This window comes from Leuciscus leuciscus (genome assembly GCF_965113295.1).
Source record: "Leuciscus leuciscus genome assembly, chromosome: 10".
Lineage (NCBI taxonomy): Eukaryota > Metazoa > Chordata > Actinopteri > Cypriniformes > Leuciscidae > Leuciscus > Leuciscus leuciscus.
Genome location: NC_138734.1, coordinates 21,708,700 through 21,726,604, shown reverse-complemented (window position 1 = coordinate 21,726,604; position 17,905 = coordinate 21,708,700). Strand labels below are relative to the sequence as shown.

General features: G+C 37.5%; 2 protein-coding genes across 2 annotated transcripts in view; both read left to right on the top strand.

The window, feature by feature from the left end:
* The window catches only part of LOC309508412 (piggyBac transposable element-derived protein 4-like), an 88,123-nt gene that overhangs the window by 69,507 nt on the left and 711 nt on the right, over nucleotides 1-17,905 (top strand). The gene's annotated exons all lie outside the window — the stretch shown is intronic.
* LOC309508184 (extracellular calcium-sensing receptor-like) lies at nucleotides 1,360-4,726 on the top strand (the record flags this gene model as incomplete). Its single annotated transcript, XM_082182707.1, has 6 exons — nucleotides 1,360-1,454; nucleotides 1,611-1,899; nucleotides 2,066-2,872; nucleotides 2,950-3,177; nucleotides 3,279-3,402; nucleotides 3,813-4,726. The coding sequence occupies exons 1-6, from the start codon at nucleotides 1,429-1,431 to the stop codon at nucleotides 4,724-4,726; spliced, it is 2,388 nt and encodes a 795-aa protein (XP_082038833.1). The 5' UTR covers nucleotides 1,360-1,428.

Sequence of the window (17,905 nt, the reverse complement as noted above, 5' to 3'; positions counted from 1 at the left end):
ATGGCTTTGTCACACAAAACACGTCTTAGAAATTTTAAATCAATATATTGTCTTATCTGAATGAGCAGTCAGGGTGATTTTCACATAGTTTTGGAGCAAATATTCTAGGCTACGTCATACAATTTTCAAAAGTCTTGTGAAGAAATAATCAGTATGGGTTTCATGGCCTTATTTCAGTGACAATTTTTTTTTGTATTTTCACAAACCACGCATAAATGTCATTATCTCAAAACTACAAACTTTTACATACATGCTGCTGATATATTATTGTAGCAGAGTTTGTGCTGAATACAGTGTAATTAGACTTTAGCCATGAAAATGTCACTAGTAACAGAAAAAAACACAAATGTCAGAGCATGTCAGAACACCTCCAGGGCCCAGAAAACAGCTCAGACCTCAGAGGGTTAAAGCGTCGTTTTTGAAGAGTGCACATGTGCGTACGTGCTCTAGTACATAAGAACGAGCCTCTGATTGTATTTGGAAATAAAGCAAAATAAACGGAGAAAATTTTGAAATTGTCCTCAGATGCCATGTCCGTAAATTTATAGCAAAACATCTAGCATTAATTCGATCTCAAACAGATTCATTAAAAGTAGTTATTACTCCACCACGTGCATGACATCATTAACCAACGTGGTTGAACGACCAATTTACAAAAATTGGTTTCGGGAAACAATCGTGACTATGCATCGTACTATGGTTGTGAAGCAGCGCGTTAGGCCATTGTACGGGAAACACACCCCAGATCGGTAAAGTTGACTTACTCCGGTAAAACTTCTTATTTTGGATATACTTCCAAGACGTAGTAACTGTAATTCCAATGTACAGTGAAGATCCACACTGGTGCATTGACAGACAACCCACACATACACCTCAAAATGTTAGCGCTGAGGAGCCGTGCCGATGCACAACCCACATATAGAAGATACCTCCGTAAATAACTGCAATTTCAGGTTTCAATCAGAGATGGCGACTTCCCACTGTTGTATATGCATTATACTAAAGTTAGTTCTATCACTGCATTTCGAATTTGGTGCTCATAAAGTGAGCAATTATAGCACATAATCGTAAAAATTTAAATATGAAATTGTTTTTATTATCTAAGGAAATACAAGTGTCTATAAAATTTTGCTTAGAGAAGGATAAACTATGATTGTTACTATCAGTCCTCTGAGAGAAATGATGCCATGATTGTTTGGGCTTCTCACACTGTATAAATGTGGTGGTAGACAACAGGCAGGAATCAGAACTGCCATGCTGATACTTAAACTGCTTTTGATGGTCCTGTTAACCCAGGCAGAAAAGCCTGACTGCACGCCACAGGGGCACAAGGTGCTGTCTGAACTGGAGAAAGATGGAGACCTGATAATTGGGGGAATATTCTCCTTTCGCACCGGACAAGATGGCTACACAGATTACTTTACAAAGATGCCAGAAATACGTCCATGCAAAGAGTATGTATGTGCTAGTACCATGATTTATTGTTTTCTTATATTTATTGTGATAAATTTGTGTATCACTAAACCTTCTAAACAAAACAGGTTATTAGTTATTAAGCAAAAATTATCTTAATTAAAAATTCAGCTTGACTGACTGAAAATTCCCTTAAGTTTCAGTTTCAGGGAATTCAAGTTTGCTCACACAATGATGTTTGCAATAGATGAGATAAACAGAGACACAGATATTCTCCCTGGAATTAAACTGGGGTACAAAATTTACAATGACTGTGGATCCACAGACATATTAAGAGCTGCAATGACATTAGTAAACGGTTTAGAGCAGTCAAAAACAGGAGCAAATTGCACTAAAACTCAAACAGTCCTGGCCATTATTGGACATTCTGGATCAACACCAACTATGAGCTTTGCAAAGATCGTTGGAAGATTTAATATACCAGTAGTAAGCTATATTTTCTCTTTATTAATTTTAATGTATAGTTATAATTATAAGTTTCCATGTTGCAATTTCAAATACAGACACTATTTTGATTATAAATATTTTTGCAGATTTTTTCAAAAGTTATAAATTAACTCCTTTTTTTCACTCTCTTTCACTGTCTTTACAGATCAGTCATTTTGCTACATGTGCTTGCTTGAGCAACAGAAAGGAGTATCCCTCCTTTTTCAGAACTATTCCCAGCGATTACTTTCAAAGCAGAGCATTGGCCCAGCTGGTCAGTCATTTTGGCTGGATGTGGGTGGGGGTGTTAAGCAATAAAAATGATTATGGAATAAACGGGATAGCCACTTTTATTACGGCTGCTAATGAGGAAGGAGTGTGCATTGAATACTCAGAAGCCTTTGAAAGTACCGGTCCATACCACGAAATATTGAGAATCGTGAATATTATCAGAATCTCCACATCTAAGGTGATTATAGCCTTCATGTCACACAGAGAGATAAAGATACTGGTGGATGAGCTATTCATACAGAACATTACAGGACTGCAGTGGATCGGAAGTGATGCCTGGATCACAGATGACTCTCTAGCAGATAGCCAAGGCCACAATTTGCTGATTGGATCTATAGGATTCGCTGTCCGCAATGCTCAGATACCTGGACTAGGCCCTTTTTTACAGGACGTCAACCCCTCTCAATTTTCTAATAGCAAATTTCTTAAAGACTTTTGGGAACATGTTTTTGACTGTTCTTTGTCTCCAAGTGAAATAAGAATGAGGTGTAATGGCTCTGAGAATCTGAGAGATGTGCAAAACTCTTTCACTGACTTGACTGATTTAAGGTTCTCAAACAATATATATAAAGCTGTTTATGCAGTAGCTCATGCAGTTAATAATCTTGTCTCATGTGAGCAAAACAAAAGCTCCATTCCTAATGCCACTTGTCTAAAACTTATTGAAATAAAGCCTTGGCAGGTAAGATCAGATAATTCGTTATATACAATCCTGCAGCCTGCAGACACTAACCATTTAATTTCATTTGCATTCTGAAGGTCCTAAACTCTTTGCAATCCATAAATTTCACCACACCTAGAGGTGAAAATGTCTTTTTTGATAGCAACGGAGATTCACCAGCGAGATATGAGCTGATCAATCTACAAAGAGTTAATAAAGGCAAAATAGAGGTGGGAACTATTGGCTACTATGATGCCTCTTTGCCTAAAGGTCAACGGTTCTCCATGAATAATGTTCAGGTAGTTTGGAGAGAAGGAAAAAATCAGGTAGAGCTTTTTTTTCATACATTTCCCTTTTTTTCTTTCTTTTTTTTTTAAATAACTGCCAAGAAAGTAAATATTATAATGCTTATATTGTTATCTTGCAGGTGCCTGTGTCTGTGTGTAGTGAGAGCTGTCCTCCAGGCACCAGGAAAGCGGTTCAGAAAGGAAGACCCATCTGCTGTTTTGACTGTGTACTATGCCCACCAGGAGAGATTAGCAACAAAACAGGTACATAAGAATGTAATGAAAATACCTGTTAAAATGAAAGAAAGAAAGAAAGAAAGAAAGAAAGAAAGAAAGAAAGAAAGAAAGAAAGAAAGAAAGAAAGAAAAGGTTACACTTTATTTTAAGGTGTCCTTGTTACAGTGTAATTATACATTCTAGTACTGAGTTTAATTATTAATGTACTTACTATAAGGTTAGGGTTAGGATTAGGGTTTGGTATAAGGTTATTTGCATATAATTATGCATAAAGTTATTTCTATAGTAAGTAACGACATGTAATATTTGTACCAAGCACACTGTAAAATAAATTGCTACCAAAAATTCTTTCAAGATGTGTTTTGTCACAAAATTGCCAATGCTCAATTAAATGTGGTACATAGAAGTAATTTGCACTTGAATTTCTTTTTTTCTAGATTCAACTGATTGCTTCAAATGCCCTACTGCACAGTGGTCAAATACAAGAGGAGATTCCTGCTTTCCAAAAGAAATTGAATTCTTGTCATATTTTGAAATAATGGGGATATTTTTGGCATTCTTTTCTGTTTTGGGGGTCTTTTTCACAATAGTAATCATGATTATTTTCTATATTTATAGAAGCACACCTATAGTAAGAGCCAACAACTCAGAGCTGAGCTTCCTGCTGCTCTTCTCATTGACTCTGTGTTTCCTCTGTTCACTTACTTTCATTGGTCGACCCACTGAGTGGTCCTGTATGTTGCGTCACACAGCATTCGGGATCAATTTCGTCCTCTGTATCTCCTGTGTTCTTGGGAAAACAATAGTAGTGTTAATAGCCTTCAAGGCTACACTTCCAGGAAGTAATGTTATGAAATGGTTTGGGCCCTTACAGCAAAAACTCTGTGTTGTTTCCTTTGCACTCATACAGGTGCTTATTTGTGCATTTTGGTTAATATTAGCTCCACCCTTTCCATATATGAACATGAATCATTACCAAGAAAAAATCATTTTAGAATGTCATTTAGGTTCAGCTATTGGTTTCTGTACTGTGTTGGGTTATATTGGTCTCCTGGCTGTCCTTTGCTTCATTTTGGCTTTTCTAGCACGGAAACTGCCTGACAACTTCAATGAAGCTAAATTCATCACATTCAGTATGATCATATTCTGTGCTGTGTGGATCACGTTTATCCCAGCTTACGTCAGTTCTCCTGGAAAATTCATTGTAGCTGTGGAAATATTTGCCATTTTGGTCTCTAGCTTTGGTTTACTGTTCTGTATTTTCTTGCCAAAGTGCTATGTAATTTTACTTAAACCTGAAATGAACACTAAAAAGCATGTAATGGCAAAGATGTCCAATGATATCCATTAATAGTTATTGGAGTACAAAAAAATTAACAGGGCATGAGAAAAAGTGGAACAAATCCCTGAAAAAATTAATCTGCACTTTTTAATATGCTTTAAATAAACATCAACAAAGTAGTTTGTTGTGTGATATGGAAATATTCATAGTCAAACATTAAGGAATTGGTTTAACCCTTATGGTACTGTTGTGGGTCAATTTGACCCATTTTGAGTATTTGTTGTTTTATTTTATTTAAAGTTTTTTGTGTAATTTTTTCTCATTTAGGGTCAGGAACATGCATGCAAAGTTTCAACACACTGATGTGTTTTGACATATACACAAACAAATTCTGTAACGTTTATCATGTTTGTGGGGCAATTTGACCCGCATATTTAAATGATTTAAGGGAAGTGTACAGACCCAAAATAATAATAAATTTGTATATATATATATATATATACAAATATATATATTGTTATGTTGTTTTTTAACTAAACTAGTGAAGGTAAAAAGGAGCTTTTCCCCACTTATTTCAATACTGAAAAAAAAATATTGTCATCTGAAATACTATCTAACCTACGTTGTTTTTCTTAAAATTGTGTGGGTTTTTTTTTGTGTGTAATTTAGGGTCAAGAACATGCATGCAAAGTTTCAACACGCTGATGCGTTGTAAAATGTGCATACACAAATTGTATACGATCTTGCTGTTCGTGGGTCAATTTGACCCATATAGACAGTTATTCAAAAGCAACTGTACAGACCCAAAATACAAACACTTGTTTGTTGTATGTCAGAGCTCTTTAACTCTATGCCTGAAGTGCTAGTGTCTTGTTGAGTTTAACAACTTTTTATTTTTAAAGTTTGTGAAAATAAAAAGTTGTTTTAAATGTGTAGGCCTACTGTCTGTCCCAATTTTTGAGTATATCCTAGAAAATTACTTTTCCAACTTATATTTTGTTACAAATCTTGAATACTTCAGATCACAGACTTTTAAAGGGAAAACTTCACAGATTGTTGTAAAAGTAAAGTTAAAAAAAAAGTTATGAAAGTGTTAAATATATAGAAATATACATTTTATATTTTATACAAAAAAAAATTTTTTCACAAAACATGTTCAACTCTAAAACTTCACGAAATCAAAGCTAAATATCTGAACAATTCCTGTCCCAAATTTTAGGTTGATATCTAAAAAAAAAAAAAAACAGTACAGTAATACACTGTAATGTATTTTGCGCACAGTAAAACATTTTTCCACTATGACATCTAGACTCCACCAGTGACCATAAAAGGACTCTTCGATTTTGGATTTTAGTGATCTGAACCATATATTTCCATACTTTTCAAAATATTTGTTAAGTAAACATCATATTCAGAAGTAGTTTGTGCAGTAATGTTAATATTTGATTTGAATTCAATCTCTAAAAGACATAAAAACATACAGAAAGTGTCACGCTGGGTTCTCAAATGAGGACGATGGAGGCAACGGTTAACAAAATAACAAGAAGCTTTAATCCAAACAACGATTCATATACAAGGTGTGAAACAGTGTGAACTAACACAAACAATCACCGACAATGAACTGAAAACAAGCAGGAACTAAATACACAGAAGATAACAAGACAACAGCTGAAGACAATGACGATGATGATGATAACTGGCAGGTGCGGGTAATAGTAGAGGAGGTGCAGGTGTGGGCCAAGTAGGATCATGGGAACTGTAGTGCAAACGGAGACTAACAGATGACAGTGACGATGATGGTGACGATGACATTGACAGTGACCGTGATCGTGACAGTACTCCCTAGGAGTCTTCCACAGGGGGGTGAACCGGGTGAACAAGGACTGAAGACTCCAGGCCGGTACCGGCAGTTCAGGAGATCAGGGCGGGTCAGACTGAGCAGGAGGCCAGGGCGGGTCAGGCTGAGCTGACGACCATGGCGGAGACTTCCCTTCGGGTGGCCACGGACGAGACGTCCCTTCGGGTGGCCACGGCGGAGACGTCCCTTCGGGCGGCCATGGCGGAGACGTCCCTTCGGGCGGCCACGGCAGAGACTACTCTTCGGGCGGCCACGGCAGAGACTACTCTTCGGGCGGCCATGGCGGAGACGTCTCTTCGGGCGGCCATGGCGGAGACGTCCCTTCGGGCGACCAGGGCGGAGACGTCTCTTCGGGCGGCCATGGCGGAGACGTCCCTTCGGGCGGCCACGGCGGAGACGTATAGCCCCCCACCAAAATTTTCTTGGGCGGAATAAGGGGTTTAATCTCGGGGACAGGTTTAGGCGGCGCGGCTGACAAGGTAAGAACAGTCTCTGGTTTGGCAGGAATGACGTGAACAGCCTCTGGCTCGCCGGGCATGACATGTACAGTCTCTGGCTCGGCGGGCATGACGAGAACAGTCTCTGGCTCGGCGGGCATGACGTGAGCTGTCTCTGGCTTGGCAGGACTGACGTGGAGCACAGGCTCGGCAGGACTGACGTGGAGCGCAGGCTCGGCAGGACTGACGTGAAGATGCTCAGGCTCGGCAGACATGGCGTGAAGAAACTCAGGCTCGGTAGACATGACGCGAGGATTCTCAGGCTCGGTAGACATGACGTGAAGAAACTCAGGCTCGGCAGACATGACGTGAAGAAACTCAGGATCAATATCAAAGTCAATTAAGTTTAACCTGTTTTATGGTGTTTAATTTAACTCTCTTTATGGCTCTTAAATATAGACACCTTCTACCTTATTTTAATTATTCTCAGGTTTAGGTAAAGTAAGTCGAATTTGTTTTCGAATTCCTTAAAACACAGGATACATTCTAGTCATTTCATTATTGTATTACCTTAATAAATTATTTTTCCACAAATGGCTTACAGTGTCTTTTTTATCATTTTCTTCATACACTTTTATAAAAACAGGTCTCAGTGTCTTTTTTTTATAAACCAAATTCATTATGAGGTTTCTTATAAAAACCTCTTTACAGTGTTCTTCTTTTACATAAATGTTTCTTATAAAAACCTCTTTACAGTGTTCTTCTTTTACATAAAGGTTTCTTATAAAAACCTCTTTGCAGTGTTCTTCTTTTACATAAAGGTTTCTTATAAAAACCTCTTTACAGTGTTCTTCTTTTACATAAAGGTTTCCCATAAAAACCTCTTTACAGTGTTCTTCTTTTACATAAAGGTTTCTTATAAAAACCTCTTTACAGTGTTTTCCTTTACATAAAGGTTTCTTATAAATACCTCTTCACAGTGTTTTCCATATACAACACTTTTCTCTTATAAGATAATACATAGTTAATGTAAAACACTTTTCCTTACACAAAGTTACGATTATAGTTAATATAAGCCTGTTTATATGAGGCATTAATCATAACAGAATCAATTGCATGTTTCACCTGACACGCCCCTTTATGCAACTTTATTCTTTTATCTCCAAAGTCAAATACGTCATGTAACACCCTTTCTTTTTGTCATATTTTGCCAATTTAGCATATACTTGACCTGTCTCAGTAGAGACATTCATTTGAAAAATGTTCATATAGTGCTCCACCCAAGGCCTCTTATTCTTTGGTTTCATTAGTTTATTCTCAATGACTTTTCCCTGTACAGGAGTTCCAGAAGGCCAGATTTCTGTACTTTGTTTTATTATAACCAAATAGCATCCAAATTTAATTCACATCAGTTTGCCATTCGTTACTTCATGCAGACAGGCCCCAATCAATTGTCCACCAGGGGTTTCACAGATAAAGGTGCGGCCCCTTCCGTCAATCAAACAATTCTTGCAAAAATTGAGAGCCGGAATTTGGGCTTTCGGTATCTCTACCTTCCCCCGGGCCGCAATTCCCCTCCTGGAGTTCTGATGAGCCAATTGGGTCGGGAGAGTCTGCCCCTCTTTCACTCGGGGATCCATCATTGCTCTGCGCTATAAGATAAAATACCCCATAAAATTTGCTTACTTTTAGATTATCCTCCACATGTCTAGCATGCAATCTATGTACAAACAACTGGTCTCCTTTCCTCCAGACTTTATGAGCCGATGAATCACTGTATATTTCTCGGGCCTCTGGCTGGAGCTCTTTAAACATGTATTTAAATTTGTCTACTACGTCCACGTTATGATGCTCTACTAATTCAAATACATCTATACAATACTCAATTACGCCTCGTTCATTATACCAAATCACTATGTTTGTTTTTTCAAAACAGGTGTTACACAGACTTCCCATTGACAAGGCAACTTCTTTTTCCCCTAACATTTCATGACATTTCATACATTCATCATTTCTAACTAAAATCCAGAAATTCTGATGTTTAGATAACACTTGTCCAGTAGTCGTTCTCCTAAGTTCCTATAAACAAATTACAATTCAATGTACATTTTCTATATTTCCTCTTATACCCGTATACTTTCCTTCATCTTTTTATTTTATAAAAGTATAGAATTATATTTCTTATAATATAATAACTTTATATATACCAGATTTCCAAAATCATCCAGCCTGTCCAAGGCAGATCTTCCAGGAGAGCTCAGTCTGCTATAAGCCATAATGCCATATCTTCCTTTGTCAAAGTCTCGATGCAATGTGTATATGCATTTAGACATAACTGCCAATATAAGGCCTGACCACACCTACTCGCTCAGATGATGGCCTTAATGTATGTAGATCAATGTTGTTTGATCTGATCACTCCCTTGTTACAACATTTGCTGTTTTTGCTGATTTTCCATATTACAGAAATAATCATTCTAAACATCCTTCCTAGGCCAGAACATTCTATAAGAATTAATACAAACAGAATTGTTACCATGGTTAATATTAATTTAAAATTGTTCAGCACCCATTTTATCATTCCAAATGTATTTTTTCCTACTCCTCCTATTTGTAGAATTTTCCTCTGTGCTTCTTCACTCAACAAAGACCATCTTTTTTTTATCACCCCCTCAATACTTTAAATCTTTTGTGGCTCTCTTTCTTGCATTTTCCTGTCAAAATATTGTTTCTTGCTAACATGAAATAAAATGGGGGGCATGCATCTACTGTTCTCTTGTAAACTGAAATTATCTGCTGTATCAGCATAAATAGTGTTTTCAGTCATCATCGGTTCAGAAAATAATCTGCAAATCCCTTGATTTATTTTGTTTCTCCTCCAATTTCCATCTACTTTATTATCCGTGCATGCCCATCCGGCATAAATCCACGGTTGTATTCTTTACATACATCTCACAGTCCAGTAAGTTTTTTAATTAAACATTTCTTCACCCTTTACTGTTTTCCCCGAATAGTCCCATGTCATCTTATATGCTGGCTGAGGCATATTTTCCTTCATGTGATATTCTTTTATTTCTTTCGGAATAGCCCGAGTAATGATCTCATAATCATTCTTGTATCGCATTCGAACTATTGGTATCGGATAATATTTTCCTAACCTATTATTACTATACTGGACACTCACTCCGGAATGACTCAATTTAGAGCTCTTTTCTATGCTTTTAATATTAATTGGAATAATTTTTTCATCCTCTTTTATGGCTATATCTTCCAATAAGTCAAACAGTCTAAATTGAATTATCATCTGATCCGTTACTACACCATCTTCCGTTATTAAATGTATCCACATCTGAGATCGCTTCAACATCGTTATTATTCTTACATCTTGACTCTTAACTCCATATCCATTTATAAATTTTAACCAATGATTTTCATTACTATCTGTTCTTTCTATTTTCTTTTTATAATAATTAGAATCACATTTCCATTTACCCATGCAAGCGCATCCTATCCAGTTTATTTCATAAGCTTTACAATCTTATTCATTAAGTTGGTCACTTAATTTCTCCAGTAATTCATCTCTCCAGATATTATGTAATTTCCAATTATATCTAGTTTTAGCACACTCATTAATGTCACCATCAGGACATTCTTCCCAAAATTTATCAGTTTTAACACTTATCTGATAAAACTGTTCTTCATTTTCTGAGTACCTATTTCGTCCTAGAGCAACTTCAGCCTTCCTTACTGTCTCACTATACCATTTTAATCCAGGAATTGGATTTTTACAAATTCTTAATGCCTCATACATGGTATATTTGTCCTCCGTGAATTGATCTTTGCACTCTATCCTCCTCCAGGCTTTTTGTTCTCTTACCACCTGTCACCACTGATTTCACAGGCTTTTTCTCACTTAGCTTCTCTCTTTGATCTTTCAGATCAATCTCTTTATTTACCACAAAAGTTGTGTCTATTTCATAATTCGGGTCTATATATTTCATATAGAAAAAAACAACTGTAATGAAAGTCATATCTACAGTGCAGCAGTTAATTCAAGAGACTATTGCAAAAGAGGTTACTGAAGCTGGGATGTTTTCAGTGCAGATTGACACAACGCAAGACATCACATCCCAAGATCAGTGCTCAATAGTTCTGAGGTATGTCAAAGACACAGTACAGGAAAGGCTTTTTGCTGTGGTGAAATGTGAAGCATCTACTGGACAATATTTTGTTCAGATGCTTGCAGATGTGATTGAAAAATGTAACTTGGAAATCAGCAACTGTGTCAGTAATGCCACTGATGGTGCATCAAATATGCAAGGAAAATGCACATGTGCTAAACTTGGTTCTGGCTGACACAACTGAAGTGTCCCTCTCCAGTGGATCTTTGTTCTCACTATTGAATGATATTGCTGTCTTTTTCCGTGAGTCATACCAAAGGATGAATGTGTGGGAGCAAGGAAGCCAGGACAGTCGACACAAGCGCCTTTCCATTATCGGAGAAACAAGGTGGTGGGCCAAGGATGTTGCTTTGAAGAGGATTTTTGGGTCCTTTGGAAAGCCAGACCAGTGTGTCTACATTGACGTCCTCAGGACACTGGACAGGTGTCAGGGCCAGGAAAACCTGAAAACAACAGCGCGTGTCAAAGCAAAAGGGTACTTGGAGGGTTTAAGGAGATATGAAACAGTTCTAACTGCTCAGCCACATGGTGTAGACATCTTGTCTGCTCACCGAATGGTTCTGACCACTGAAGATGCTCTGAAGAAAATGTCAAGAGATTTTGAGTCAGTGAAGAAAGCTGCTGATGTTTTTGTTCTGTGGGCAAATACAACACTGTCTGAAGAAGATTGTGACCTTGAACTGGAGGAAATGCTTCCAGAGAAAAGGAGGAGAAAAATTAAGATGATGGCTGGTGAGAAGGCAAGTGATGAGAGCTTCACAAATGCCAACAGTGCCTATGAAGCACAAGTTCATAACCAGGTGATGGACACAGTCACAGAGAGCATCCATAGGCGCTTTTTAACCCATGGTTCCCTCTATGCGGACTTGGCTCTCCTTGATCCAAGAAACTTTACAGAAGTTTCTTCAAAAGGCTTGCCTGATACTGCATTTCAGGAGATGAGCAAATGCTTGCTCAGGTTTGATAGCAGGGCAACTCCTGCTAATTTGCAAAGTGAGCTCAAGTGTCTGGCAGCCCAATGGCCACGTCTTAAACAATCTGTTCTTGAGGAGTACCAAGTCAGGGTAGCAGAGGATGACCCAGATGTTTGGGAAGAGGCAGAAATAAAAAACAGCACCTGCAAATCTTGCAAAGAATGCCCAGTGTGTTGCTACCAACTTTTTACACGGTACAACCTCCTGACAGATGCCTATCACATCCTTGGCTTAGGCTACAAATTTCTTCTCACTCTCCCTGTGACACAGGTAGCTTGTGAGAGAAGTTTCTCTGTATTGAAGTACATTAAGAATCGCTTAAGGAGCAGAACTTCTCAGGAACACCTGGAAACATTCATGTTAATGGCCACAGAGAAGGACATCCTCATGTCCCTTGACAATGACCTCATAATAGACAGAGTTGCTGAGAATAGTGCCCTTCTCAAGACACTTTTACTTCCCCAACATTAACCCTCTGAGGTCGAGAAACGCGCCGACGCGTTTTGCTGGATTTTTTTCACATAGCAGCAACATAAACGTAAATTACTCCGTCATTTATGGTTATACAGAAAAAAGAAATATAAAAAAATAATCTGTGATATTTTTACTTTTGTATGTGTCCACTTACAATCAAATCAAAACATTGTGCTTTTGTAAAATAAAGAAAATAAACAGGGTGTGCGTTCTGCCTCTCCGTCGCGGTGAACTTTTTTTTCTTGAGCACGTCTATAAACTGAAACAAAACTCAGCGAATCCTTCTCACACATTTATGAGCCATATACCTTTATACACATTTAAGTGTGTACTTTTAAATGATCGGATTCAAACTGCAAACAAATATTCTCTGTTTAAGTAATTTGTATAAAACCAACAGGATGTCCAGTATCTCAAACGCTTGCTAATTACTTTTTAATTTCGACACGCCCACTCGCGCAAAAGAGATTCACATGCAAATCTCCACATGGGACGCGAACGCCCTCGTTACCTCAAACACAAAACACCAAAACACTTCACAAGTCTCTGCTTTTCGTCGAGTTTGGAAGACACGCCGTGAGCTTACATTGGATTTAACTCAGAAGAAGAAGAACGCGATTTGAAGACAAGAAAGATGTAAGGTAAGAAATTCTTACTTGTTAGTTTATGGTATTGTTGCATAAACTTCACATTGCAGTTGAACTGTTGCTAGATATATGGTGAATATTATACTATTTAGACCCGTGTTTCCTGTTAAATACTGTTTGTGGATATCTGCTCAAGCATAGATATGTATAACCATAATGTTTAATATTTTGGAGCGCGATGGCGTTTGAATGTATCATATTTTGGAGTGCGCTGTGGGTTTGAGTATCATATTTTGGAGCGCGCTGTGGGTTTGAATGTATCATATTTTGGAGCGCGATTGCGTTTGAAAGGAAAAATGCACCAAACATTAGGCTTTATGTTTTTACTATTATCTCATTTCATATCATCATAACGAATGGAAACATTTGAAGTAACATATGATAATCAATATATTTTTCTCTAGCGTAGTTGTTCTTGAAATCTTTTGGAAGATTTAATTTATTGTTATTATTATTTTATGCAGCACTGCGTAGCCTATGCCTACAAGGCACAACAAACCTGGTGTTCATTATATATTGTTGGAAACGTGTGTGTGTGTGTGTATTCTGTGAATTTTAAAAAGAAATTTTAACCAGAAAAATCTAAAATCTATTCCCAAAATCGTGCAGCCTTATAGTTTCTCTTGATATCAGTATGTTCACAGTTTTTTCCTTTTTTTTTTCTTTCAGGGACCAGATGCAACTGAGTCCTGCTGACTTCAACATTCACATGAGTCTCTGTACATGAACATGGTAAAGTGAAAATCAAACACCTTGGAAATGAAAGGTATGTACAATGTTTTTAGGAATGGCACAAAGGTCTCTGTCTTTGGATCATTGTTTTCAATGTGCTCTTTTGTCATTTGTTGTGTATTTTTGGATTATGTTGTGTTGTAAATAAATCCAAACAATCTAAAAGCCATTATTTTTTAAATCTCCTCATTCTTTGTGCAAGGTTGCTCTGAATGACAGGGCCTGATAGCTCCTAATAGGGCAGTTAGGGGAGTGTCTTTGTCTTTCTCAGGTGTTGAAGGCTTACATATTCATGAGATGATCACGCCTCTTCGCATATGGCTTTCTCACACAAAACACGTCTTAGAAATTTTAAATCAATATATTGTCTTATCTGAATGAGCAGTCAGGGTGATTTTCACATAGTTTTGGAGCAAATATTCTAGGCTACGTGATACAATTTTCAAAAGTCTTGTGAAGAAATAATCAGTATGGGTTTCATGGCCTTATTTCAGTGACAATTGTTTTTTTGTATTTTCACAAACCACGCATAAATGTCATTATCTCAAAACTACAAACTTTTACATACATGCTGCTGATATATTATTGTAGCAGAGTTTGTGCTAAATACAGTGTAATAAGACTTTAGCCATGACAATGTCACAAGTAACAGAAATAAGCACAAATGTCAGAGCATGTCAGAACACCTCCAGGGCCAGAAAACAGCTCAGACCTCAGAGGGTTAACCTTGCTAATTTATCTACTGCATCGTTTTCCTTAGATATCTCCGTACTTTCTTTCGAGTGTCCTTTTTGATGAATTACCACCAAGTCCAAATTCCTTACTAGACTATCAATCTCTTTCCACATCTCTTCATGTTCAATGGGTTTATTGTTAAATTTAGTGTAACCATTTTGCCTCCAAATGTTAAAATTTTCATTTAAACTTGTTTCAACTTATTTGCTACCTGTTACTATAATAACCTGATTAGCATTTATTTATTTCACTTTCCTAAGTGCTTGTTATACAGCCATCACTTCCGCACTTTGAGCTGTCCCAGAAACAGATCCTCTGTCTGTTATCTCCTCGCACTTTTTCCTCCTAATTATGTATGCCCAGTGAGCATTTTCGTCTGCAAGGGTTTTCGATCCGTCCGTATAAACTACCGTGCCTTTAAATAATTTTAAATTAGTTTTTTGGCATTTCTTGCGCTCTTTATTAACTATAGTTATACTCGGGTCTAATATTATATTTTCCCAACGCTGCCATCGAGAATTCTGGGCTTTAGCATCTTTAATTCTGTTTTTATTCAGGTGAGCCATTACTATTTCATCTGTATTAATTATTATTTGCTGACCCCTTGCTAAACCTTTTAATTCTGCATATCTTTTACTGATTGCAGCTAATTTCTTTTCCACTGGAAGAAACTTTTTCTCCGGATTTTCCCAATTTCCAGTCATTATGCGTATTGGCACATTACTCTTTTTATTTCTTACTATTAAAGGTGAACTAAGTAACTTTTTTACCTTAACCGAACAGCTTTGGAGTCATTGCAATGGTTATATTACTGATTTCGGGTTGAATGGTGGTCGTCTCGCACCCCCCTGGTGCCTGTGAGCCGCAAAACCACCCTTGCAACTTTGGGCCGGCGGGCCGCCGGCCTCAGTGTTAGGAAGTATCGTGTGATATCAGGTCTCGCGAGGTAACGAATTGCTTTACGGCACTGCACGCGTACACGCCCTCATCCATCCAGTATCCGGCTAGCTATAAGAACAAGGTAACGCTAGATATTGAGTTCTTCAAGTTTTCGTAATGGCTGAACATGTAAAAAAGAAGCAGAAAGCTAGGAAATCTTTGTCAGAGGACCAAAGAAAGAGGAAACGGGAGACTGACCGAGCGTGAAGTCAGACTAGAGTTAATATCTGACCGGCTTTTTCAGAATGGAGAGAACTGAAAGAAACCGAAGCCTGCAAAACCGATGCTGACCTGGCCTTCTTGCTGTTGCACTTGTATCTTTAGAATAAACTGTGTTTAATGTTTGTATTTCTTGTAATTGTGACCTCAGGATGTTTGTTATTGTCTGTTTAGGTTTTTATTATGGTCGCTGTCTGTTACGGGCTTACTAGTACGCTACTGTAACTTAGATGTTAGCATTTTCAGTAGTAAACAAACGTGTTTGTTTTCTGTAGTGTTTTGTCCATTCCTCTATCAGGTTTTATTTGTGTTACTGAGATCGCCTATAAATCGATATGAAATTCTTCAAATTATGCTTTAGTTTAGCTTGCCGCCTGCCTCAGAATTAGTAACGTTATATGTTGCATGTTCACAGATCTAGCATGTTAGGATGCTAGCTAGCAATACAACTTATTATGAAATTTCAAACCAAACGGTATGAACGAATAAATTATAGCCAATTATACCATAGTACACGTATTCTTGCAAAATAAATAAACAAACTAGGCTACGTGTTTGACTTTGTTTGGTGGTCAATCGTTATGATGGACAACTCGGATCACCGTCAAAATTATAAAAGAATGTAACGTAACATTTATTTTGATAATGTATAATCTAAGTGTCTATAACTATAGTTCAAACTTAAATAGAAATAAATAGCGGAATATTTCTTATAGTATTGTTTTTCGCCATAATGTTACTGATTACGTTTGGCAACACTATACAAATATACACTATCTCAACATTTATATGATATTCTTCTGAGAATCATACATACTTCAGTTGACATGGCTCCGTTTGTTCGCCGGCTTCTCTGAAAACAAATGCACATGGCCTGAGCGAGATGGGAGGGGTGAGTGTTGACAACGAGTTTACGACAGTTTTCTCATAATATATATATACTCCGAAACTGTAGGGGGAGCTCGAGAGAGAAACCTGCGAGAAAACAGCCAGTCTTACTGAGCGCTGCTTTAATTGATCACCAGTTTCATCTATATCTAAGTCTACCTCAAGTTCTTTTTCATAATTTCTCCCTTCTAACTGTCCTGAGCCTAAAATTGCTTCTTTTAGATCACAAAGCGCCTTTTCTGCTTCCTCAGTCCAGGATAACTTATTACCCTTTATTGTTGCATATATTGGTTTTGCTTTTTGGCTAAATTTAGGAATTACGTCTCTAACATAATTCATTAGTCCCATCATTTGTTGCACATTTTAACACTCTCTGGTGTTTTCATCTAAGTTATTCGTTCCTTCATTGTCTGCGTAATACCTCTATTACCCGTCGACACCCAGAATCCTAAAAATTCAACTAAGTCTGTCATAATTTCACTTTTTTTAATGTTTAGTTTTAATCCTCCTTCCTCAATTATTTTCAATACTTTTTTCACTGTCTCTACATGTTCTTTTTCATTATCATTCACAATGAATATATCATCAATGTACACTTCTATCGGTAGGCCTTTTAATATCTCCATCATAACAGCTTGAAATATCACTGAGGAATTCACATATCCTTGTGGTAATCTTTGATACACATAATTATTATTGTTTAACAACACATGTTTATTATTTACAGTAAATGCAGTGACTATCTTCCTTCAAAGGAATCGCCCAAAAACCATTACTTAAATCTAATTTAGAAATATATGCACCGTCTCTTAATCGCTCAATTGTATCTCTTGCGTGTATTATGTAACGACGATCTGGTTTTGTCAAACGATTTAACACTAGAAGTCCCAGAGTTTTTTAACCCTCCTTTAGCCAAGTGGATGCTAACTGGCCAGTCTTTTGGCTATCATTAGCATCAATTCATGTGTAAATGTGGTCATTACCTGAGCAATCTGCAGGGGGGTTGGGGGGGGTTGGGGGGGGGGGGGGGTGTGAATGGTTGCTGGTGGCTTGTTTGTATGTGTGGGGGAGGGAGGGCTGCTAAAAGCAGAGATCCTGAGTGAAGTAAACCCTTGTGACTCAGATGGAGAAGACATAGAACTTCAGCCGGATTCGGACTCAGAGC